The sequence below is a fragment of the Macadamia integrifolia genome, chromosome 5, assembly GCF_013358625.1.
Source record: "Macadamia integrifolia cultivar HAES 741 chromosome 5, SCU_Mint_v3, whole genome shotgun sequence".
Classification (NCBI taxonomy): Eukaryota; Viridiplantae; Streptophyta; class Magnoliopsida; order Proteales; family Proteaceae; genus Macadamia; species Macadamia integrifolia.
The window spans coordinates 36525011-36551188 of NC_056561.1; the positions used below are offsets into that span (position 1 = coordinate 36525011).

The following is a 26178-nucleotide window of genomic DNA, read 5'->3' on the forward strand; positions in this document are numbered from 1 at the left end:
AAAAAAAAAAAGGATAAAACAACATCAATGTACCCAAAAAAAAATAACATCAGAAAAATTAATATACAATTTGTGGATAAATAAATGTGCCAAAAATGAAGACTAAATCCCTGGTACGAAAGGTATGCTTAGACATCCAGTCTGATATTAAAAATCGATGTTGTGGTAGGGAGATCAATGGTCCAAGATCCGGGACGAATAAATTCCTTGCATACAAGGTGGGTGTTCTTGTCATGTGGAGTCGTGGACCATCCAACAATGATGCGCTCTTGAATCAGTGGATTACTTATTCTCTTCGCTGTTTCATTTATTTGTGGCTCCTCTCTGAGTTAGAGCCCGATGCTTTTTCATTGGAACCAAGGCTTATAAGTTCTCTTATTCTTTCTTTTTCCCTTTTTCAATTTATGCGGAAAAGAACGCTGCCTGTTCACGTAGCTCCTATTGAGCCATGTCCTTTCAATGGGAGTCTTTATAAACATAAATACTTTAAAATTGCGAGGGTGAGTCTCAACGTAACGGTAAGGTTGCTCTATTACGACCTTCTTGATCAGTTATTGGTAAAGTCTATACATGGAAAAGAACGGCTTCGCTGCTACCGCCAAAGCGTATTGTTAGTCTCTCCATAGTGTCAAGGGTAGCCATAAGTATTCAACTCAATCCAACTATAGCCAATGTCCTTCCTCATCTTCCTTCTCCCTAATGTCTGTCTAATTTTCTCTGCGGTATCTGAATCCCCAAGTTCAGAATAGAAACTCAAGGCCTGTAGATAAGCTGCAGGATCGTCTGGTTTGAGCTCTATAAGAGCTTTTGCAGCTCTCCTTCCCACCTTTTCATTTTGGTGGACCTTACAGCTCCTCAACAATGAGCTCCACATCACTGAGTCACCCTTGACTGGAGCAAGTTTCAGCAACTCTTCTGCTTCCTCTAACAAGCCTTTTCGCCCAAGAAGATCGACCAGACATGAATAGTGTCTCCGGTCTGGGCAGAGCCCATGAACGGATTTCATTGCTTCAAACACCAACTGACCTTCTCTTACCAAACCTGAGTAATTGCAACCCGTTAACACACACAAGAATGTTATGGCATCAGCCTCCACATTGTTCTGAATCATAGCCTCAAATATCTCTAGTCCCTCTCTACCCATACCGTTTCGAGCATACCCAGCAATGATCGATGTGAAACAGAACGTGTTCAGAACTGGAATATGTTTGAAGACCCTGCTTGAAAGTTCGACATGGCCACATCTTGAATACACATCGATCAAAGAACACAAAACTGCAATATCAGATTCAAATCCCAACTTTACTACACACCCATGTAGCAGTGTGCAGCTTGTCAAACTCACCATGGCGGACGATGACAATGCCTTCAGTGTCGTGGAAAAAGTGACTTCATCCAATCCCACTCCCTCATAAATCATCAACCCAAACAACTCGATTACATCCTCAATGGCATTGTGATTTAACAAAGAAGTCATAAGTGAGTTGCAACACTCCATTGTTCTCTCTGGACTTTCCTCGAACAAGGATACCGATCTCTCTATCTCACCACACTTCCCATACATGTCAATCAATGCAGATTGAACATAGACATTTCCATGTTCAAATCCCAGTTTTAGAACATACCCATGAACCTGCTTTCCAAATTGAGGATTCTCAGTTCTGCTAGCTAAATTCAGTAATCCAACGAATGAGCGAACTGAGGGCTTCTTACCCCATGACTGCATCTGAGCAAAAAATTCAAGTGCTTCAGGCAATAAACCATGATCAGCATAAATAGAGATAATTGAGTTCCAAGAAATTATGTCTTCAACAGGAATGATTTCGACTGATTTTCTTGCATCAATCAAGCTTCCGCAACTCGAATAAAGATCAACCAAAGCATTAGCAACAAACAGGTTTGACTGCAACAATCCAATCTTGATCACATAGCAATGGAGCTGCTTTCCTTTATCCAAGTACCCTCCAATGCCACATGCATGGATCAAATAACTAAAAGTAACACAACTTGGTTTAATACCATCTAATTCCATTCTCCCGTAAAGCTCTAACTCATCTGAACGACCAAACCAACAAAGCCCGCGAAGAACCAAATTCCATGTGGCTAAACTCCTCTCCGGCAATTCATCGAACAATTTCAGAGCCACATAATAGCTTCCAGTAGACATATATAGATGAACGAGAGCAGACCCAACAAACAAATTTGAATCAAATCCAAGTAAAATCCCTCTGCAGTGCACTTGATAGCCTTCTCGATGAAACCCAGCATTGCTACAAATAGACAAAACGGAAGAAAATGTAGATGAGCTTTCTCTAACACCTTCTGAAACCATTACCTTGAAAAAATCAATGGCCAACAGTGGAAATCCATGGCGAGCGTGACCAGCAATTACCAAATTCCATGAGATAACGTCACGGGCTGGCATAGATTCAAATAACTGGACAGCTGAATCTAAGCCACCAGACTTCATCAAATCGTCGATCGTTCGGTTGTAAGAGTAAACGTCCACATGGGTACTCCTTTTCAGGGTGGAGGTAGTGATAAATCTTGCTAAAGATTGGAGATTTCTTGTTCGCATTACCATTTACTAGATTAACTAGAAGGTATGGGTCAAGGGTGTGACAGAGTGAAAACTCACAAGAAGCTGCAGCTTCACATTTCAATGGCAGTCGGATAAAATATATGATCACATGGAGGGTCAGCAGAAGAATGCAAGTGTCCCCAAGAGGACTGCAGCGGAGTATTCCATCTGGGTATCTTCATCAGTTGCTGAAAAGAGCAGGACCTGAAAGAAAGAAGACCTGCGGCTTTGCTGTGCGGCCAACCAAAGGAAACGGTGGTAGTAGTAGCACACAACCAAGTCTGCATCATCAGATACGTCCGCGTCGAAGCGCTCTTCTTCTTCTTCAATGGAGCTAGTGTGATCTTCCACACAAGCTAGTGGGCAAATGGAAACTGGCTTCTTATTGGCTGGCGTGTAGGGATTGTGTGGGCAATGCGCGAAATTCTTTGCCACATAAAACTGTATATATTTCGGATCAACTTCCACTGATAATCAAGAGATGAGAAATACTATTCATCCTTGGGTTGCCCAAATAGTTAGGGCGAATTGGGTATTATGTGAATAGATGTACGGTCCCAAGTTCGATTCTTCATCTATGCATCTACGATTTAAGTGGAGACTGTGATGATGGGTCGAATGTATATCTTTCTCTCAACTCTTAATCACTTTTCATTGGCTCCTCGCTTAATCATTGTACCCCTTGAACTCTCATTTTGATTCTCACATCTTGACCGTGCTCACTTGGATCTACACTACCCATCATGGTATCATGGTACACATCTCTATTTATCAAACTCTTCTTCTACTATTAGAAGATTTCACCTTTTTGAAAACTCTCTCTTCTTCCACCCTCTTGAAACACCAAACTCTCCAAGACTCCATATTTTCCATTCTATTAGAAAACTCGGTTCTTTTGGGAGACTCCACCTTTACTTGAAGACTTCATCAGACCACCTTGAGAGACTCGAGTGTCAACTAAACTATTGAACCAAATCCAACTCATCTAGATAAAAGAAACCAAAACCAACAATATGAGAGAAAGGTGTATACGGGGCTTGGATTTGGATATCAAATCACAATGGTTGTACTAGTTCTCTTCTTTTGATTCCTGGTGAAAGCTCTCTTCTTTTAATTCCTAGTGAAAGTTGTATGTCACTCCGTGGACATAGGCAATGTTGCCAAATCATATAAATCTTTTCTTTTGTGGACACTTGTTTTACTTGTGTGTGTTGTTCTCGCATATACACTTTTGTGTATCATATACAACTCTATGGGGTGAATATACAATTGTGTGTCTCACACAATTTCATTTGTTCCTCACCTCAAAAACGACGTTTCTTTCCAACACCAACATGCCATTCAATTAGGGCGATGCTCATAGGGGTAAAGCGCACCATGGATGCGGGATGGAGCCATGGGAAAATCTAAAGTGACTACCGATGTTCAGTACCTTTTGCCTGACCATAGAATCAAAACTTGGCCACCATGCAAAATCCCTCCTTTTTTTGGTAATATATAATTTTTTGTTTAATCTTGATTTTTATCTTAAACCAACAAATAATGTGATTATACTTATGAGACACGTTGCTTTTTTGGGTCCTAACAAAAGAACATCATTCTCTAACTTAAATCCTAATGGAGATTAAACACCATTTTCTTTTACACAAGAAACCACAGCATTCCACAACCACAAGTAGAATGCAGGAACAAGAACCAAGGGAAACCATAACTATCACTCTTACAGAACGAGTTCGAACGTTAATGTCCTATACATGCAAAACAACCCACAAGGCCACAACAGACGAAACCACTACTCTCCAAGTTCCAAATGATAAGCACAAGGCCAGTCAAGTTCGAAAGGGTCTTTTATTTTACAAATAAACATGACTGATTTACATGGTAGACCGACTGAAACAAGAAAATGCAGATAAGAATACTTTATCAGGAAACAAGTATGATCAGCTAGTAGATGCAAGAGCCTCCAAGAGGGAAGCTGCAAACTGCATTTGTGTGTCTTCATCAATCCTTGAAAACAGAGGCACATGGACAAAGAGTGACTTGTGACCTTTCTGCTCTGCAAACCGTAGTGAATGGTAGTAGACATAATTGCACACAAATCGGCCAGCATCATCGGAGATTGCCACATCATAACCAATCTTCTTCAAGAACTTCACAATTGGATCAGCAGAGCATGAAGTCTTCAAGCACCAAACCACCAAAAGTAAATTGGTAAGAAGATTATTAGAAAAGTAAAAATGCAGTAAACAAAACACACCAAACCAACCAAACCCCCCCCCCCTTTCCCTGCCCACCCTCTTTTTCTACACCACCATGTCAGTGGCTTTCAACAAAATGTACGGTAACTAACTCCAGGAACATAGTTGCTTCCATTAGAGTTACTGGACAAGAAGCAGCTGCCAACCATCCCACCCTGGAAAGACATCGGCCAAATGAACCCCAGAAAATGAGTATAACCTTCTATCGTATAATGAATGGAATTGCCCAATAAACAGATATTTCCAACCCCTTTTGCATGTTCCCACATTTTAATTGCTTGGTAGGTAACTTCTTCCAGTGCCTCATCCCACATTAGTATTCCCCATGAATAACGAATAATGGCAGTTATGATACAGCACTTTACAAAATTAAGATGCATTATTGATATTGTATTGAATGAATTGATGATCACCCTAATGAAGCATCAAAGTTGTGTAGCTTTAGAGATTACAGAGGTTCAGTCATATTGCGTAGTGAGAACAGAAGCAGCTCTCTCTCTCTCACACACACACACACACACACACACATACACACACACACTGAGTAACTGCATTGAATGATGAGAAAGAACATCAGTGCTTATGCTGATATTGGTTTAAATGTGAACTAGTTAAAAAGAACTCTTTATGCCAACCCTATTCAATCAGGATAAGGCTTAACAGTTCTTGAGAATGAAATGATGGAAAGTCAGCTTTAAAAATCCTTTTACCACTGACTTAAAGCACTTTTGGGAATTAGACAAAGGGCAATCAAAAGAAGGTTACATGTTCTAAATACAACTATAAAGGTGTTACTCAGACAACCTCTATATATATATATATATATCTTTGAAAAGAGTTAAGAACAAGGCCAAAAATATCACAGTAACAATATACATTCTTCTGAAGAAAAAGGGCTAAGATATGCAAACTTTTTTGTCATATCTTTTTGAAAGAAATACATGATAGTTTTGCAAGTGGAAACAATCTTGTACCTCACTCAAAAGGCTTTTGTCCATCTAGATAAGTAAATGTGCCAAGTGCTTAGCTTCTAATATTATCTCAATGCTCATGAAAGTGTGCAACTATGATCTTAAGGCTTGTCTTCAACTCAATGCTATACTAGGCACAAATGCTTCCTAAGAATACTGTTTGATGTTCAATTTCTATCAGAACTTAAGTGCCACAAACTTCTGAAGTGCTTCACATACAACATAAGTGAGGTCCATTTAAACCACATCAATTTTATATGTTTTTTATCTATCATACTAATTCCACAGGCCTAATTTGCTCTCTTTAAGTAAATTGCAACAAATATTCCAACAAACACAATTCTAAATTTACCTCTCTCGTTTGAGAAATTCCTCCATCCTCTGGAATTATTGGGAGTTGCTGTCAATATGATGAAACAGAATATCAGTGAAAACCAACAGGACAATTTAATTTCAATATCAAATGGAAGAATACACACTATGCTAAGGAACAAGGATATCCACCAACTTATCAGGGAAAAAAAACAAAATGGATATCCACCTGAGGCTGCCATCCAAGCTCATCCGGACAACGGAAAGTGGCCTCATTCACTGCCTGTCGCTCAATGGCAAATCTTAATGCTCCACTATTGACCCCAAAGTGAACCTGAAAAAAAGAATCATGAAAAGCTTGATTATATCAATGCTCCGTCAAGAGAACAGTGGATATGGTTTGTTAACCTTAATTTGAAACATCAAATGATCATTCTGAAACAGCTCCCAAACATCAAGTGATCAGTTTGAGACTTTTTTTTTTTTTGATAAATAGTTTGAAACTTTCTTATGAGGGACTATTCCAATATTCTACTGCCTCTGTAACTGTTTAATTGATTTTTTTTTCTTTCTTTCTTTCTTTCTTCACTACTTGTGTTTTTTATTTCTTCTTCTTCCTCCTTCATTCCTATGTAATTGACTATTTTATTTGTCATTTTTTCCTCTCTTTCTTTCTTTTCCCTTACTTGTTCTTACTTCATTTTGCCTTATCAGCAGCCAAAATGCAACTACTATTTTTCATGATACTTTAAATAATAACCACTCTCATCACCATGACATTATTTGTAGCATTATCAAGGTGATCCATCACTCAAGGATAGTTTAACAATATTGTTGTATTTCTCCAAAAGGAGCACTGAGAATTGCAACAACTTGCTTTGTAGCTCTGCTGTCTTCAAATTTTGGTCTCTTCCAGAAAGCTTCTTAACACATGCTCCCTGCAGAAAAATAACCTAGAGACTCAAGTAGACAATAACCTTTTTTAAATTCTATTTTCTCCTTCTTCCTATTCATTTATCTGCTAAGTTTTTAACTTTTTATCAAATTTAATTGTGATATGCGAAATGTGCATAGTTGGTCAGTTCTGCTATTGTTCAAAATATTAGGCTTCTTGTGACGATACTTGCATATTTTAACAGTCCCTTTTTTCCTTTATATTCTTCTTAATTATATGCTATTATGCTCTTAGTTTATTGGTTTTCTTTTTTTTTTTTCTTATGAATATGCTTCTTCATATTTTATACTTTGTTCATTATTAGTTGGTTTTCTCAGATTAGGTCAATGGTAGCATAATTATACCATATTGCATTGATATGATTCTTGATGTAGCATATATCTAGAATTGTATCACTGCTAATGTGCTACTTGGCTATTTTCTATACTAATCTACTAGATATAATGGATACATAAAAATAATAAATAAATAAAATAATGTCAGGACGCCTAAGTGGCTGGCTGCTTTGTCGCCTAAGTGCTTAGGAGACCTCCAATGCCTTGGGTTGCCTAGGGCCTTGACAACCATGATGAAAATGAAAGAATTGGTATATAGAGCACATAGGGCAGAAGCAGTGTGAAGCTGGTGCCTTTGTAACGAAAGCTGGATGGGTTGAATAATGGCTTGCTAGAAAGGTGCCAGTGCATTTCAGTAGTAAAGCCTGCAGGTTGTCATCCCTGACGCCTGGTTTAGAAACCCAACTTCATCACAAACACCCCTCCCCAACAAAAAAAATGTGAAAGCTTACCAGATTGATAGTTAGCCTTCCATTTTCAGCCTGTTGGATACATGTGGCTACAGCTGATGGCGTTTATAGTGTATGGTAGTCTCCATTCATGTGTAAAAAACTCCTTGATAATAGGGAAAAACTGCTCTAGAAAGCTAAAACCAAACAATGTAGTCTTATCTTAATTTTAATTCCTTTTCCCAAATTTGCTAGAAAAGCTAACTTTTAGTTTTCTAACATAATCATGTTCATTAGAACATCTTACGCTAAAAAAAAGGTGTGTATAATTTGAGAATGAATCCTGTTCACTAGCAAGCCAGACATTGTATACAACATAATGAAGGTAGATTTCTACCTAATCATTTGTTTCACATTTGGATGGTTTTCTACTCAACAGCTAGGAGAAGAGTGAAAAAGCTAATTTCAGAGAGAAATTTGAACTACTATGAGCTGCCCAAAAACTGATTTTATTATATGACAAAGGGCAAGCCATGTGTAGCAGAAAGACTGAAAGGAAACGGTGACTACTACAGGTAACTAAAAGTAATGTGCCAGAACTAACAGCTGGGAATCCAACAAAATCCAACTATTACTTTAGAATCACTATCTTTCTGATAAAGAAACTGGTCCATCACCACATTATCTTCCCAGTTCCATTTCCGAGGACAACCCTTAGATCAATTCTATACAATCAATAGGTTTTCCATCAAAATGTGACTATGATATTTGCACTCTGATTTTTGACATATTCAATCATTAACTAGAAATCAACTCACTAAACCTTGTCCCAACCATTTTCTGTTTACACAAATCCCCTTGTGCCACTCTACTCTATTGAAAGCCATGCTGTAACCTCATAAGCAAGTTTGTCTTTGTACATCACTTCAGCCTAGGTCACATTCAGCTTTAGCCTCATCCTTTTAATACCTAGAATCTCCCTCTCAATGGTTACAACAGGCAATGCTTCTTAGTCATTTATCTCTCCTCAGCCTAGGGCATATATTGTGGCCTCCAATCCCCACTAAAAGTGTCATTTGGATGGTTTTTCTAAATTATATCCACTCATTCATGAATCCCACTAATGCCCTTCAACTTGTTTCCCCAGCTGCCCCCTCCCATACAAAACAAAGGCCTATTGTAGGCTTGTAGCCACACCTTAGGGAAATCAACAATCCAATATTCAATATACAGTTTTCATCTAAACTAACATTTTGAGCAGGACACTTTCCAGCTCTTCCAAGTGAAGCTCCACATGCCCAGAACCATAAAAGAACTCATTTCAGCCTAGACTAAAGGAAGAGTGTTGACATATTAAAGCTGACCCATATAACTTGTTCATTGCATGAAGAATCCGTCAATGGCTTAGACATTCGTGACTCCATGGTTTGGTAAAGCATGGGCAGGGCACCAACTCCTGCAGTCTCAAGAACAGTACAGCTACCAAGCCTAATTCCTGCAGGCAGCCCTTTTCTCTTCATGAACTCTTGCAAGTTACTAACTATTGTCTCTGTAGGATTCTCAGCAACACCTTGGAATTTCTTGAATCCAGTGATGTGAACAGTAATAGCAGGAGGCCCCTCAGATCCCATCTCAGACCTGACCCGGAAGCAGTTCCCAATATTTGATGAAGGTGGCTACCCAACCCTGCAAAAATAAAAAGATCATATCGCCAATTACATTCAAATATTAGAGATCAATATAATCAGAATTGGTGATTTGCATTAGAAAACTTGGAGGTAAGTAGTGATATATACTACTTCTTTAGCTTAAATTCAGACTGGCAAAGTCAGAAAAATCAAATAAACAAACTAATTTATAGAAAAAAGAATTGTCAGATTATAATTTTAAAAAAATAAACTCAGCATCAGATACGATAAAATCTTTTTCCACTCATAAAAGAAGAAAGTATAGATTGTATCATCCGTTGGATAGTGAGATAAAACAGCACTTGAAACAGAATTTTTGACCATTTCATTCCGCATAAAAAGAATAGATAAAACAAAACAATCAATTGAAATTACAGATTTACGTGGATTCCAGGTAATCTGAACCAGTAACCAGATTGAACTCTAAGTGTAGCATAAAGAATCAGATAAAAGTCATACTGTGAAACAAAAAAAGATCAGTTTAATACCATGAAGGAGAACTTAACACATAAATAAGAGAAATTAAATGATCAGATAGTGAAAGGAAAGTTGAAGAATTTCCTAAGAAAACCTAAAGCTCTTACCTATAACCAAAGGAGTTGCAGATGAAGCGAGCTCTTCGAGCTCTCTCTGCGGAGAAGATTGCGGACTTTGGGGGAGAGAACTTTGGCTTTTTATAACGCATTTCCAAAATTTGACCCTGGTTTTGTACTATATTACGGAAAGACCACTGCAGTCAAAAGCTCAAATTCCCTAGACCAACGGTTGACCACTGGCTATTTGTGGGTTGGGGCCTCCATAAAGTATAAACCAACGGTTCCAATTGGGGGGTCTCAAAATCCGAATCGAGCCCGGTGGACCGGACCCGGACCGATCTAATTTAAATTAAACCAAACCCAAGCTTATTAGACCGGTTTTGGATTGGCGTATAATGAAAATTTCAGACTGAAACTGAACCCAAACCGATAAGAAACCGATACCAATCTGATAATCATGAAAAAAATCTTGTTTTTTTTTTTCCATAATTATGTATGTTGGCAAGAGAACACTTCGCAAGCCCACCAACGTCTAGAGCAATAGGGGCAAGGGCATCTAGGCAAGGGCAACACATGCAGATCACCGGTTTTGGGTATAGAGACACAATTGGGGGCGGAGGAATCTAGGCAGGGGCAACACATGTAGACCACCTGTTTTTGTGTCCACCTATGTCTGGGCGTAGAGGTACATAAGTGAACATGGTTTTTTTCTTCTATGTATATATACATGGTAAATCGAATACAAACCAGACCGGACCTAATATCAAACCAAAAAAAGAAAAAAAAAATTAAATCCAAATGTGACTCAAATCAAAACCAACTGAAATGAACCTTCCCTTTGGATTCACCCATTCCCACATTGAATTGATTCAACCCGATCGAAAATTGGAATGAACCGATTGATCAATAGACCTAGCTCCAGAACTTCCATTTTTCTCTAGTGCTCCAACAACTAGAGCTAGAAGTGCAAAAATGATAATTTGAAGGTAGATTGACGGAGAAGCGAATAGACCCCTCAAAGGCTAGTCAAGCAAGCTTTCAAATGTAGTTAAGAAGCAAAACCCAACCTTTAAATCAAGGGACTTAGTTAAACCTCCATGCATAGATTCCTATCATTAGCTTGAGAAGCTAAGAGCCTAACTAGCGGAAGTATATTGTTCTCATGACACCTTAAGGAAACTCGTTTAAAATGATTACTTAACAAATAAATGTTTAAAAAAACCTTAATCCTGATAAGTACCGCCTTTTTTTAATTGCTCCTTGTCTTTTTGTATAGAAATTATTGATTGTATTAATCCCAAGAATTTTTATTTTGTAATATTTGTTGAAAGATTAAAAGTAATACTGATGCAACATTTATTACACTTCTTATGGAAAATAACAATATGTACTTTCATTGGAAAAAATAGGTACATTATATTAAAAGACTAAAAAAAAATACAATTTTTTTGACACCGTAAAGAATGTTAATAAGAAAATCCCTTTTACAATTATCTCTAAACTCTTCACGCATAAGTTTTTGATGATACTTTGGGGCGGGCAGGCGGGGCAGGCGGGCGGGCGGGCGGGTGGGGGGAGGTCTTCTATTCAGGAGTACTGTCTTGCATCAAAAGTCAATAAAATATACGTAAAAATATTAACAAGAATAAAATTTTCACTCTCATTAGGATGGGATGTTCATTTTACCCCCACCTTGTGTATGAGGCTCTGAACACAAGCGCCACACTCCGGATAGAGTGGTTCAACAATTCAAGGAGAGCATCATGGTCTCATCTTTAAAGATTGAGACATGATACCAGCCATTAGATGGATCCCACATTGGGAGATGCTAGAAAATATTTGCATGTTAGGTGGGACCATATCTCTTACTTTTTGTAGGGAATAATAGAAAAATTAGCATGTTGGGAAGAGATCTCTAGTTCTGTGGGGTCCCTCTTTAAGCTTTTTATTCACCATCCAAACACCGCCTAATATTGAACAACCAGATATCATTAAAAGTTTGCTGGATATTGACTATAAAATCCTGTAAACAAGATTAGCTAACCATGTTCTAAAAAATATATATGGGTCTATTTCTCTCCTTTTCAAATGAAAAGACTCCATTGTACTCATCATGTCATCGGTGTGTTCTTTTATGTCACTTGATTTGAGATGGAGAAAGGAATATTTAAGCAAGTGGTATAAGGTATGAGGGTTCACCAATGATGAGCAACGAAACGATTTCGTACATAAGAGGTAGAGTGGTCATTTTAGGTATATATGTGTCTGTGTATGTATGTATGTGTGTGTGTGTCTGAGAGAGAGAGAGAGAGAGAGAGAGAGAGAGAGAGAGAGGGTGTTATGTGTGAAAACATCATCTGTAGTGAGTGCGGCTGCACGGTGAGCATCGGATGGCCAAGACGACCTTGGGGTGCATACCAGAATGCTCTCAGCCATCTGATACTCACAGTGCGGCCACACTCACTACAGAAAATAACCGCTCATGTTATGTACCCTCCATAGTAGGCTTAAAGAAGCTAAAATGTCCCCACAACGATGTAGTGGGATTCGATCCCATGCCTCCTTGCATAATGGGCCATAGGACTTACACTAACACCATCTCTCCTCAGACAAAATATGAACTCCTACTAATCAAATCCATTTATTGCCCTCTCATTGGCATGATTTCCTATTATAGCATCCTGGGAAACCACTATCATATATATATATATATATATATATAGAGAGAGAGAGAGAGAGAGAAAAATCATGAGCCACCAGGGGAGAGGGTACATTAGCACCCTCACCCTCTCTCCCTCTCTCATAAAATGATGCTCTCGTATATATGAAACTATTCTATCATACCTTACGTAAGAGTAGTGCGCTCCCTTATGCCGCGCGCTTAGAGAATTCTATTCTGTATTATCCAACCGTGAAACTAGCCAAAGGTTTGTACTATCCTTCCCCTTCCCCCACCTCCACTCCACACATCACATGCCAATATGAGATGGGGCCTGCATTGATCTTATCCATGTGTCACCATGTGCACGTCAGCCTACCTTTTTCTTCTTTTGGATTTTCTTGACCCACCTAACATGGGAGTAAGTTTCCTACAATACATTTGCCGAAAGTTGTTTTGTGCTTATACTTTATCCATTCATATGAGAATTTTCAACTCAACATCACTATATGAAAGAATAATGCTTTTCAACTTAACTACATAGATAGTAACCCTTTCGATTTCTATCCCGTTAAAGGGTGCTCCATGATAATGATCATAGTCCTAAGTCGAAGCCCTCATATGGTAGACAACACTTTTGTAGGATCAACGAGCAATATTGAGATGTGCCGCCTCGAACCCATAATCAGCCTACTTGAGCGATGATGGTGCAATGGCTTCCCTTTTGATTTTTATTCAAGGATAAAAAAAATATAAATAAAATAAAACAAAAACAAAAACAAAAGAAGAATCCTTCCATATATATGGCATAAACAACAACTGGTACCAACAACCAATTTATACTTAAATCATCTAAGTCAGGTTATTTACCCAAAGTAGGTAGAAATCTACTCAAATCTTTGCCTAAACAAATGAAGTGTGCTAGTGATTGGTCACACATCATATTATTAAGACTATGACAACTTAGGGCAAAAAGGTGGAGTTGATTTGTCATTATTAGTTCATGGATCTACCATACTGAATAAATAGATATGAGAATTCTGCAATCATGTCACAAAACTGGTCTATGTATCCGGCTCTAATCTATGAATGATCTTCAAAGTTTTACTTACCACTTACAAAATGGGATCCAGCTCTTTTCTTTAACGCCCATTGCTTAGGTTGGCCCATAAGTACTTGGACGAGCACCACGTATCCAAGTGATGATCCAACGCTTTAAGAGAGACGTGACGAATGAGACGTCGACAGAAGCGCGGAAAGTGAGGCATCGAAAACCGTTGAATCATTGTCTGGACATGACACTCATCTAAATAGTTATGGGCAAGACTTGAGCGATGTACACTTAGGAGAGGATGATCTTCAAAGTTTCAAGATGCCCCAAAACTCCTCGATAGCCAGCTATTGATATTGTATACCACAAACGTGTGGGATTAGAATTCTTCTATGGATTTGATTTTAAATTAAGTTATGATAGTCTAGTTGAATCCAGTTATGGTGGGTCCTCTTCGCTTTTCTTCTTAAATAAGAAGATGAGACCATAAGGAATCTTTATTATTTCTTCTTAATTAAAGAAGAATTCTTATATATATATATATATATATATCATAAGGAATCTATTCTTTCTATGGTCGAAGTTGACACATTCACCAATTCACCAATTCCCAATTCCCATGTGGTAGGAAATGATGATCATAGGTGGGATGTATGTTAAGACCCTCACACATCTTACCAATAAAATTTCAACTCAATTTATAATATGGTGCAATGTTTTTGTATTGTTTTTCAAGTAAATAGTAAATCTATGCTTACTTTTATCATACATTTTCAAGTTTTTTTTTTATAGTTTAGGCCCCAAGGAGTTGAGAACTCAATCTCTTAATTTTTAGGTGTTGGTCTTTGATACATTTTCAACTTCATCATATTTTCAAGTAAATAATCAGTCTTGAATAATAGCTAAGTAAATAATCATATTTTCAACTTTATCATTGTTTTGAATTTATTCTTTTTATATTCAAATTCCAGTAACTTATGCTCATCATACTAATCATACATGAGACTAATTCAAGTAAATAAGAAATTAAGATTACTATTAAATATGTATATATTTTAAATTCCAAATATGATAGACATATATGCTTCTTATTTTCTTTTCTTTCTTTTATCTTTGAACTTCGGATATCATTCAAGACTGTCTTGGAGAGAGAGAGAGAGAGAGAGGTTACATCTTATCATGTATCCTCATCAACAAAGAACGAAGCATAATGATGGAAACATATGATGATAAGTGCAAAGAGATTTGGAATACAAAATCCATAAGAAAGTTCTTGATTTTGCTTTGAAATCCTAAACCTTATTTATTTATTTTTATTTTTTTTTCAATTGGGTCTCAATCATAAAATTCTAGTATTCATTGATTAAATGGTATATATACCATTTGCATTCAAATTGAACTTCGAACGTACAAACAACATAGCAGAATATGAAGCATGTACCATAGAATTAAAAGCAATCCTCTCACTAGTCCCCCCATGATTGAAGTATATGGAGACTATTAATTGTGATTTGGCAAATGCAAAAGAAATGGCAAACAAGAGATGAAAAGTTAAAACCTTACCAAGAACATGTTGACAAGTTGGCAAGACAATTCAAGGAAATAACATTCGATTAAGTTCAATGGAGGTTCACATTGGTTCAAGAATATTACCTCTCAAGATTGAACAAAAGAGAAGTATACAAATATTGTGGGTTTTATTCAAGGAAAACACCCGAAGGATGCCACTCGGAATGAAAACGCAGACTGGCATAGATTCATAACCGGACAGCTGAATCTAAGCAACCAGATTTCATCAAACCTCAACATCAGCACTCCTTTTCAGTCTGATAATTCTTGCTAAAGATTGGAGATTCTTGTTCGCATCACCATTTATTAGATTAACTAGAAGGTAGGAGTCAAGGGTGTGACAAAAGTTTGAAGTCAAAACAAGCAGCAGGAGCAGCAGCAGCTTCAAATATATGATCACCTGGAGGATCAGCAGAAGAATGCAAGAGCCCCAAGAGTTCTGCAGAGTATTCCATCTGGGTATCTTCATCAATTCCTCAAAAGAGAAGCACCTGGAAGAAAAAAGACTAGCGGCTCTGCTGTGGGGCCAACCAAAGCAAGTGGTGGTAGTAGTAGTTGCACACAACCAGGTCTGCATCCATCATCAGATATGTCCACATCGTAGCACTTTTCTTTCTTCTTCTTAAGAAATCAATGGAGCAAGTGTGATCTTCCAAACAAGCTTAACTGGACAAGCAGAAAATTTCAGAGCCCAAAGCATTTGCTACAACATGAAGCTCAATAAACAAAAGTAGAGATGGCTGCAACACTAAGCAATGGTTGATCCAATTCCAAGATGGAGAAGAAACATTTACAGTTCGCCATGAACAAGAAAACATGATCAAACATCATGAGTCAGAATTGACCACCAATCTCTGACCAATATCTGCTGGCCTCTCTCTATTACAAAACCAATATGTATTAGGCTATATATGGTCAATATGTATAGATTTTTTTTATCTTAAAATCCTAAAGATTGAACACTTTTTTCTTTGAGACAACAATCATTCGCACACCACTCCATAACCACAAGTAGAATCCACAAACAAGAAGGGAAACCATGAGTACAATAACTCTTACAACAACTCAGCCTTATCCCAACTAAATTGGGTGGCAAACATTTTCTTCCCGTGCATAGTTGTCACGGCGTCAAATCGATCCAAGGCGATGGAGGGGTGGCTAATCGATTTGGCGATGAATTGCCTGTTTTGGTGTTGCCATGGAGGTCAAATCGCCCGTGTGTCATTTTTTATTTTTTCTATTTTCTAAAATTATTTAATATGCTATTTTTTTATTTTTCCTATTTTTTAAAGTTATTTAGCATGCTACAAGCCTAGAATATATACCCTATAACATATAAAACAAACATTAAGTAACATCAAATCATAAAAAAAATCAACATAGCCATATCATGTCATCAAAAATCAACATAAATTATTGACTTATACAGTTATACATCAATTCATCACTCATCAAGTCATAAAAAATCAACATGTACATCACACAAAAGTAAAAAGTAAAAAGCTAACCTGTGACTGAAGCTTGAAAGCAATGATTGGAAGTGAGTGAGCAACCTGAACAAAGTAAAAGGTATATATGTCAATATATCATATATGAATGAGAGATATATATTTGGAAACCTAAGAATAGAATCAATAGATCAAATGATAAGATAAGTGGCTAATCTGTTAAGCTATTAATGGCTTACTGAAGCAATAAAGCTTGATAGCAAAGAACTCAACAAATTAAAAAAAAAAAATCCTTAACTAATCATCCAAGTTCAAAGTTTAAAGTTTAAACAATACATAAAATCCAAACACTCAAACAGTCAAACACAAATAACATAATCATCATAATCATCCAACAAATCAGCAGATGGCAGATTCCTTTGTTGTCCACTAGAAGCATTTGCATTTTCACCAAAGTTATCTATGACATCCAAGTCATCATTCACATCATCCTCTTCTTCCAAATTTTCTTCCCCATCTGATTCTGATGACTCCCCAACAACCCTCCCTCTACCACGGCGTGTGTAGCACAAATTTCCTCTAGAGGTTGATGATTGAGCTCTCCTGGGTCGATTGGGCCCCTCCATTGTTACCCCCATTGCTCTACCAATAACGTCCTATGTGAGATTAGCATCGGGATGGACTACATCATCCACTTGCTTGTCAATCATCCACTCACTACTCCAATCCAGTTCATCAAGCACAAGTGGATCATAATTTCTATTGAGGAAACGCCTTTGTTGAAACCTTTCTTCTAGGCGGCGATTGTATTGAACATAGACTAGATCATTCAAACGTTGATGTTCCAGCCTATTCCTCTTCTTGGTATGAATCTGAATTCATAAACAATAGAGAACAACAAACAAAGTTATTGTTCCAAAAATAAAAAGTCTAAAATATGAAATAGATGTAATACCCAGCTACTTACAAACTCAAATGTGCTCCAGTTGCGCTCGCAACCAGAAGAGGAGCAACAAAGCCCTAGAATACGTCTTGCAATCTTTGAAAGCTCAAAAGCATGACCTCCAAATGAACCCCACCAAGTAACTATAAAAAAATAAATATATATAAAAATAGCTAGATTGATATTTAATATATCACACAAAAAAAACAACTAAACAATGTACTCTACTTACTAGGACTCATGGTTGCCCGTGATCTAATTGCCATATCCAAGGCAAAACCACCTCGAGAATATCTATACAAAGTGGGTTGAGTATTTATCTTGTCTTGTAAAGCTGGTTCATGTATCATTCTTTCAATGACTTCATTAAATGCAAGTTGTAGAGAAGATACAATTTGGTAGCCACCATCATCACCTTCCTTATAAGAAAAAAATTTGTCAGGATTAAGAAATAGTGCTGCTCCATACAAAGGACGCCCCATCTGAATCTCCCAACGCCTATTAACAATATCTAACACTTTCTTGTATTGCCTTTCTTTATCTCCAAAATGTTCTTTTATTTTCTTTTTTGCCTCATCCATGGCAAATTGAACCTCAGGCATAGAAGGCCTCTCATCACCACCCACAATCCTCAAGACAGTAAGAAGTGGCTTTGAAGCTCTAAGACAATTTTCCACACCATTCCAAAATGCTACAGCAAACACCGTCTCAACCACTTTCTTCCCAGCTTCGGTCTTTGCCAAATTAGAACTAGTCCATTCTTCAGAAATAAACAAATGTCTCAAGTCATCTTTATGTTTTAAAAGGCTTTGAAGTGTCAGAAATGCAGTTGCAAATCTAGTAGCTGATGTCCTCACAAGATCCCTCCCATTTGTTCTAACCCTCATTACATCAAAATGCGTGTGTGCCTGTAAATGAAGTTGTTACTTTTTTTGCCTTACTTATCACATTCCTATTAGAATTCAAGAATCATATTTCCTCCAACATCAGGTTAATGCAATGCACTGCACAAGGAGTCCAATACAGCTTTGTCCTCTTCTGCATCAGCATTGTACCGGCTAATTTATAAGCCGATGCATTATCTGACACAACTTGCACAACATAGTCCTCACCAATTTCTTAAACTTTGTTGTCAATCAATTCAAACAACTTCTTTGCAGTTTGAGATATACTAGATGCATCAACAGATTCCATAAAATAAGTCCCCTCTGGACAGTTAACGAGGAAATTAATTAAATGCCTTCCTCTTTTATCCGTCCACCCATCAGTCATTAGAGTGCACCCATACTGCTTCCAATACTCTTCATATTTATTGTTCATCTCTGCAGTTCTATCCTTTGCTGCCTTTAACAATGGCACTCTCACTTCATGATAACTTTGGGGGCTTATATCCTGACCCGTACTGTGCAATAGATTCCACCATCACCTCAAACCTCCTTGACTTATGAGCATTGAATGGAATACCACACTGATAAGCCCAATCAACAATGTGATTATCAACTCTCTTTTTTTCTTCCGCTGATCTAAACCGGTTCTCTATAGTAGTCTGAGTACTACCTTTAAGATGCCTCTCAGCAACCACTTGCTCAGGAGCCCGTCTAACATGAGCATCCATGGGGCCCCTTACTTGTGGCTGAATGACTACTTTCTTTTTCTTAGCAGATGTCCCAGAGCTAGGAATACGTCTAGAGGTTGTAGAAGGAGGAGTCCTACTAGACTGTCTTTGACCTTCAACTTCTATATCAACATCCACATCAGCACCAGCACCAACATCATCATCATCCAAAATGTCTTGCATCCTTTTCTTTTTATTGCACATAAGAGCTGCATTCATCTCTGTAGCAATCACTACAGTTGTCTTGGTACACTTAGCAACATCTCCATATCCACCCACCAAATGTTGCTTTAACATTTTATTCCACACTTTGAGGTTTTTTCCACAAAGAGTGCATTTAACAAGGTTCTTGTCTGAAAGGTCAGGCCAATACCCATACTTCCACCCAGGGTCATTTGATTTGGCCTTCCTGATTGGGTCTTTGGATGGATCATATGCAGCCGTGCTTATATTATCACCCCCACTACTACCAAGTCCACCAACAGTACCATCCATTATGAACTCCTATAGTCCTATTATCCTACAAGTTACAAAACAGAGTAACAAAGTATGTTAAGTGTTAACCAATAACATTAACATGATAACATAAAAATAAAACAATCAAACACTCACAAATCCAACTTAATCATTTCACTTAACACAACCAAGACCATTGTCAAGTTCTTATATTTTTTTTTTCCAGCAATCTAAAATATATGATTTCCCACCTTCAGATCAAGCTCTAAATAGTAGATAAATAGATATACAACTAAAGAGGAAAACATAATATAAACATCGAAAAGGCTAAAAGTAAAACAACATAGAATAGAAAAAGGACATGAATTCATCTAAACCCATATGATAATTCCTGAATTTCTTCAACCCACCAAAAAACAAATAATAGAAGGTACTGAAACTGAAAAAATCAAAGAGAAACTCAAAGAACTACAAGGCAGAGGTTGCAGAGAATAACCAACCGGAGCAGATAATAGAAGGCAAACTGCATAAAAGAAAAGAACAAAGATCAAAGTTACTCGTAGGTGGGGCCCTTACCTGGTTGTCGCTCTTGCTGCCGGAGGAGAAGATGTCACAGGCAATATCGTATTGTGGTTGTTGTCGTTCTTGCTGCCGGAGAAGGAGAAAAGAAGATGTCGCAGGCGGTGGCTGCCATAGAAGACATCGCTGTTGGTTGTTGCCGGAGAAGGAGAAGAGAAGACGTCGAGGGTTTTGGTCTCTTCGAGAGTTCGAGCTTTGAGGGTTTTGGTCTCTTCGGGCATCGGGTGTTTCAATTTTGACGCCGCCATATAATAAACAAAATGTTGTTAGTAAAAAAAAAAACCAATTAAAATATAATAAACAAAATATTGTTAGTAAAAAAATAATAATAATAACACATAAAGTCGACCGCCTAGGGAATAAATCGTGACATGGCGTCCATGGCGTCGACATGGCGACCGCCAATTGTGAGACACAAATCGTAGGACTGCCATGACCAATTTTTACTGCCGAGACGCCAAAACGCCGCCTAGGCGATGCCTTGACAACTATGTTTCCGTGAAGGTAAAATCAAGTCATTTCATACGTCTACTCGAAAAACATGTGAGACAACAACAGCTCTTGAGAATGATGCAAAGTCAGTTTCAACAACCCTGTTACCCATAGTTGTCAAGGCGTCGCCTAGGCGGCGATTTGGCGTCTCGACGGTAAAAATTGGTCATGGCAATCCTACGATTTGTGTCTCTCACAATTGGCGGTCGCCATGAAAAGCTAGGCATCGCAATGTCGACGCCATGGACGCCATGTCACGATTTATTCCCTAGGCGGTCGACTTTATGTGTTAATTTTTTTTTTTTACTAACAATATTTTGGTTATTATATTTTAATTGGTTTTTTTTTTTTTGAAACACCCGACGCCCGAAGAGACCAAATCCATCGAAACTCGAACTCTCGAAGAGACCAAAACCCTCGACGTCTTCTCTTCTCCTTCTACGGCAGCCACCGCCTGCAACTTCTTCTTCTCCTTCTCCGGCAGCAACCAACAGCGGAGAAGATCTTCTTCTCCTTCTCCGGAAGCAACCAACAGCAACGACTTCTCCGGCAGCCACCGCTTGCAACTTCTTCTTCTCCTTCTCCGGCAGCAACCAACAGCGACGTCTTCTCTTCTCCTTCTCCAGCAGCAAGAACGACAACAACCACAATACAATATCGCCTGCGACATCTTCTCCTCCAGCAACAAGAGCGACAACCAGGTAAGGGCCCCACTTGCGAGTAACTTCGATCTTTGTTTTTTTCTTTTATGCAGCTTGCCTTCTATTATCGGCTCTGGTTGGTTATTCTCTGCAACCTCTACCCTCTGGTTCCTTGAGTTTCTCTTTGATTTTTTCAGTTTCAGTACCTTCTATTATTTGTTTTTTGGTGGGTTGAAGAAATGCAGGAATTATCATATGGGTTTAGATGGATTCATGTCCTTTTTCTGTTCTATGTTGTTTTACTTTTAGCCTTTTCGATGTTTATAATATGTTTTCCTCTTTAGTTGTATATCTAGTTATCTACTATCTAGAGCTTGATCTGAAGGTGGGAAATCATATATTTTAGATTGCTGGAAAAAAAAATATAAGAACTTGACAATGGTCTTGGTTGTGTTAAGTGAAATGATTAAGTTGGATTTGTGAGTGTTTGATTGTTTTTTTTTATGTTATCATGTTAATGTTATTGGTTAACACTTAACATACTTTGTTACTCTGTTTTGTAACTTGTAGGATAATAGGACTATAGGAGTTCATAGTGGATGGTACTGTTGGTGGACTTGGTAGTAGTGGGGGTGATAATATAAGCACGGCTGCATATGATCCATCCAAAGACCCAACCAGGAAGGCCAAATCAAATGACCCTGGGTGGAAGTATGGGTATTGGCCTGACCTTTCAGACAAGAACCTTGTTAAATGCAATCTTTGTGGAAAAAACCTCAAGTGTGGAATTAAAAGGTTAAAGCAACATTTGGTGGGTGGATATGGAGATGTTGCTAAGTGTACCAAGACAACTGTAGTGATTGCTACAGAGATGAATGCAGCTCTTATGCGCAATAAGAAGAAAAAGATGCAAGGATGATGTTGATGTTGATGTTGGTGCTGGTGCTGGTGCTGGTGCTGGTGCTGGTGCTGGTGCTGATGTGGATGTTGATATAGAAGTTGAAGGTCAAAGACAGTCTAGTAGGACTCCTTCTTCTACAACCTCTAGACTTATTCCTAGCTCTGGGACATCTGCTAAGAAAAAGAAAGTAGTCATTCAGCCACAAGGGGCCCCATGGATGCTCATGTTAAACGGACTCCTGAGCAAGTGGTTGCTGAGAGGCATCTTAAAGGTAGTACTCAGACTACTATAGAGAATCGGTTTAGATCAGCGGAAGAAAAAAAGAGAGTTGATAATCACATTGTTGATTGGGTTTATCAGTGTGGTATTCCATTCAATGCTCTTAAGTCAAGGAGGTTTGAGGTGATGGTGGAATCTATTGCACAGTACGGGCCAGGATATAAGCCCCCAAGTTATCATGAAGTGAGAGTGTCATTGTTAAAGGCAGCAAAGGATAGAACTGCAGAGATGAACAATAAATATGAAGAGTATTGGAAGTAGTATGGGTGCACTATAATGACTGATGGGTGGACGGACAAAAGAGGAAGGCATTTAATTAATTTCCTCGTTAACTGTCCAGAGGGGACTTATTTTATGGAATCTGTTGATGCATCTAGTATATCTCAAACTGCAAAGAAGTTGTTTGAATTGATTGACAACAAAGTTTAAGAAATTGGTGAGGACTATGTTGTGCAAGTTGTGTCAGATAATGCATCGGCTTATAAATTAGCCGGTACAATGCTGATGCAGAAGAGGACAAAGCTGTATTGGACTCCTTGTGCAGCACATTGCATTAACCTGATGTTGGAGGAAATAGGATTCTTGAATTCTAATAGGAATGTGATAAGTAAGGCAAAAAAAAGTAACCAACTTCATCTACAGGCACACACGCATTCTTGATGCAATGAGGGCTAGAACAAATGGGAGGGATCTTGTGAAGACAGCAGCTACTAGATTTGCAACTGCATTTCTGACACTTCAAAGCTTGTTAAAACATAAAGATGACTTGAGACATTTGTTTATTTCTGAAGAATGGACTAGTTCTAATTTGGCAAAGACCGAAACTAGGAAGAAAGTGGTTGAGACGGTGTTTGCTGTAGCATTTTGGAATGGTGTGGAAAATTGTCTTAGAGCTTCAAAGCCACTTCTACTGTCTTGAGGATTGTGGATGGTGATAAGAGGCCTTCTATGCCTGAGGTTAAATTTGCCATGGATGAGGCAAAAAAGAAAATAAAAGAACATTTTGGAGATAAAGAAAGGCAATACAAGAAAGTGTTAGATATTGTTAATAGGCGTTGGGAGATTCAGATGGGGCATCCTTTGTATGGAGCAGCACTATTTCTTAATCCTGGCAAATTTTTTTCTTATAAGAAAGGTGATGATGGTGGCTACCAAATTATATCTTCTTTACAGCTTGCATTTAATGAAGTCATTGAAAGAATGATACATGAACCAGCTTTACAAAACAAGATAAATACTCAACCCACTTTGTATAGATATTCTCGAGGTGGTTTTTCCTTGGATATGGCAATTAGATCACGGGCAACCACGAGTCCTAGTAAGTAGAGTACATTGTTTAGTTGTTTTTTTTGTGTGATATATTAAATATCAATCTAGCTATTTTTATATATATTTATTTTTATAGTTACTTGGTGGGGTTCATTTGGAGGTCATGCTTTTGAGCTTTCAAAGATTACAAGACGTATTCTAGGGCTTTGTTGCTCCTCTTCTGGTTGCGAGCGCAACTGGAGCACATTTGAGTTTGTAAGTAGCTGGGTATTACATCTATTTCATATTTTAGACTTTTTATTTTTGGAATAATAACTTTGTTTGTTGTTCTCTATTGTTTATGAATTCAGATTCATACCAAGAAGAGGAATAGGCTGGAACATCACCGTTTGAATGATCTAGTCTATGTTCAATACAATCGCCGCCTAGAAGAAAGGTTTCAATAAAGGCGTCTCCTCAACAGAAATTATGATCCACTTGTGCTTGATGAACTGGATTGGAGTAGCGAGTGGATGATTGACGAGCAAGTGGATGATGTAGTCCATCCCAATGCTGATCTCACATGGGACGTTGCTGGTAGAGCAATGGGGGCAACAATGGAGGGTCCCAATCGACCCAGGAGAGCTAAATCATCAACCTCTAGAGGAAATTTGTGCTACACACGCCGTGGTAGAGGGAGGGTTGTTGGGGAGTCATCAGAATCAGATGGAGAAGAAGATTTGGAAGAAGAGGATGATGTGAATGATGACTTGGATGTCATAGATAACTTTGGTGAAAATGCAAATGCTTCTAGTGGACAACAAAGGAATCTGCTATCTGCTGATTTGTTGGATGATTATGATGATTAAGTTATTTGTGTTTGACTGTTTGAGTGTTTGGATTTTATGTATTGTTTAAACTTTAAACTTGAACTTTGAACTTGGATGATTAGTTAAGTTTTTTTTTTTTTTAAGTTGAGTTCATTTGCTATCAAGCTTTATTGCTTCAGTAAGTCATTAACAGCTTAACAGGTTAGCCACTTATCTTATCATTTGATCTATTGCTTCTATTCTTAGGTTTCCAAATATATATCTCTCATTCATATATGATATATTGACATATATACCTTTTACTTTGTTCAGGTTGCTCACTCACTTCCTCACAGGTTAGCCTTTTACTTTTTACTTTTGTGTGATGTACATGTTGATTTTTTATGACTTGATGAGTGATGAATTGATGTATAACTATATAAGTCAATAATTTATGTTGATTTTTGATGACATAATATGGCTATGTTGATTTTTTTGATGATTTGATGTTACTTTATGTTTGTTTTATATGTTATAGGGTATATATTCTAGGCTTGTAGCATGCTAAATAACTTTAAAAAATAGGGAAAATAAAAAAGTAGCATATTAAATAATTTTAGAAAATAGAAAAAATAAAAAATGACACACGGGCGATTTGACTGCCATGGCAACGCCAAAACGGGCGATTCATCGCCAAATCGATTAGCCACCCCTCCACCGCCTTGGATCGATTTGACGCCATGACAACTATGTTGTTACCCTTGACTTAAAGAACTCTTGGGAATAAGACAAAAGGGCAATCAAAAGAAGGTTACATGTTCTAAATACACCTATTGTGGTGTCATTCAAACAGGCTCAACTTCTAAGAGAAGTTAAGAACAAGGCCATAAATATAATGGCAATAAGATACATTCTTCGGAAGAAAAAGAGTTAAGATTTGCAACTTTTGTATCTGATCTTTTGAAATGCCAGTTTGCAATGTCAAAACAAGCCTGTACCTCCCCCAAAAAGCTTTTATCATCTAAATAAGAAAATATGCAAGTGCTTAGCTTCTAATATTATCTCAATGCCCATGAAAGTGTGGAACTACGAACTTGAGGCTTGACTTCAGATCAATGCTATATTAGGTACAAATGCTTCCCAAGAATGATGTTTGATGTTCAATTTCTATCAGAAATTTAAGTCCCACAAACTTCTGAAGAGCTTCACATACAACACAAGTGAGGTCCATTTAAAACACATCAATTTCGTTTGCTTTTGATCTATCATACGAATTCCACAGGCCAATTTGCTCTCTTTGAGTAAATTGCAACAAATATCCCACAAGGACAATTCTAAATTTACCTCTCTTGTTTGAGAAATTCTCCCATCCACAGGAATTATTAATAGTTGCGAAACAGAATATCAGTGGAAACCAACAGGACAATTTAATTTCAATATTGAATAGAAGAACGCTCACTCTG

The 26178-nt window shown here is 37.8% G+C and overlaps 3 protein-coding genes across 4 annotated transcripts; all 3 read right to left on the bottom strand.

Annotated features, from left to right (window-relative positions):
- Window positions 1-513: 513 nt before the first annotated feature.
- On the bottom strand, window positions 514-3119 carry LOC122077808 (pentatricopeptide repeat-containing protein At3g03580). Its single transcript, XM_042643685.1, has one exon. It carries the CDS (start codon window positions 2582-2584, stop codon window positions 629-631), a length of 1956 nt encoding a protein of 651 aa, XP_042499619.1. The 5' UTR covers window positions 2585-3119; the 3' UTR covers window positions 514-628.
- A 1153-nt stretch (window positions 3120-4272) lies between these two features.
- Window positions 4273-10175, bottom strand: LOC122077809 (pyrrolidone-carboxylate peptidase 1-like). Its single transcript, XM_042643686.1, has 5 exons — window positions 10074-10175; window positions 9166-9487; window positions 6352-6456; window positions 6163-6210; window positions 4273-4761 (listed from the first exon to the last, which is right to left on the bottom strand). The coding sequence occupies exons 2-5, from the start codon at window positions 9430-9432 to the stop codon at window positions 4522-4524; spliced, it is 660 nt and encodes a 219-aa protein (XP_042499620.1). The 5' UTR covers window positions 9433-9487; window positions 10074-10175; the 3' UTR covers window positions 4273-4521.
- Window positions 10176-15328: 5153 nt separating this feature from the next.
- LOC122077810 lies at window positions 15329-21183 on the bottom strand. Of its 2 annotated transcripts, XM_042643688.1 has the most exons (3): window positions 20343-21183; window positions 16813-16857; window positions 15329-15970 (listed from the first exon to the last, which is right to left on the bottom strand). In XM_042643688.1, the coding sequence occupies exons 1-3, from the start codon at window positions 20591-20593 to the stop codon at window positions 15967-15969; spliced, it is 300 nt and encodes a 99-aa protein (XP_042499622.1). In that variant the 5' UTR covers window positions 20594-21183; the 3' UTR covers window positions 15329-15966. The 2 variants fall into 2 exon arrangements, with proteins under 2 accessions (XP_042499622.1, XP_042499621.1); XM_042643687.1 differs by lacking the exon at window positions 15329-15970 and having other exon boundaries at window positions 16679-16857; window positions 20343-21175.
- Window positions 21184-26178: the final 4995 nt, after the last annotated feature.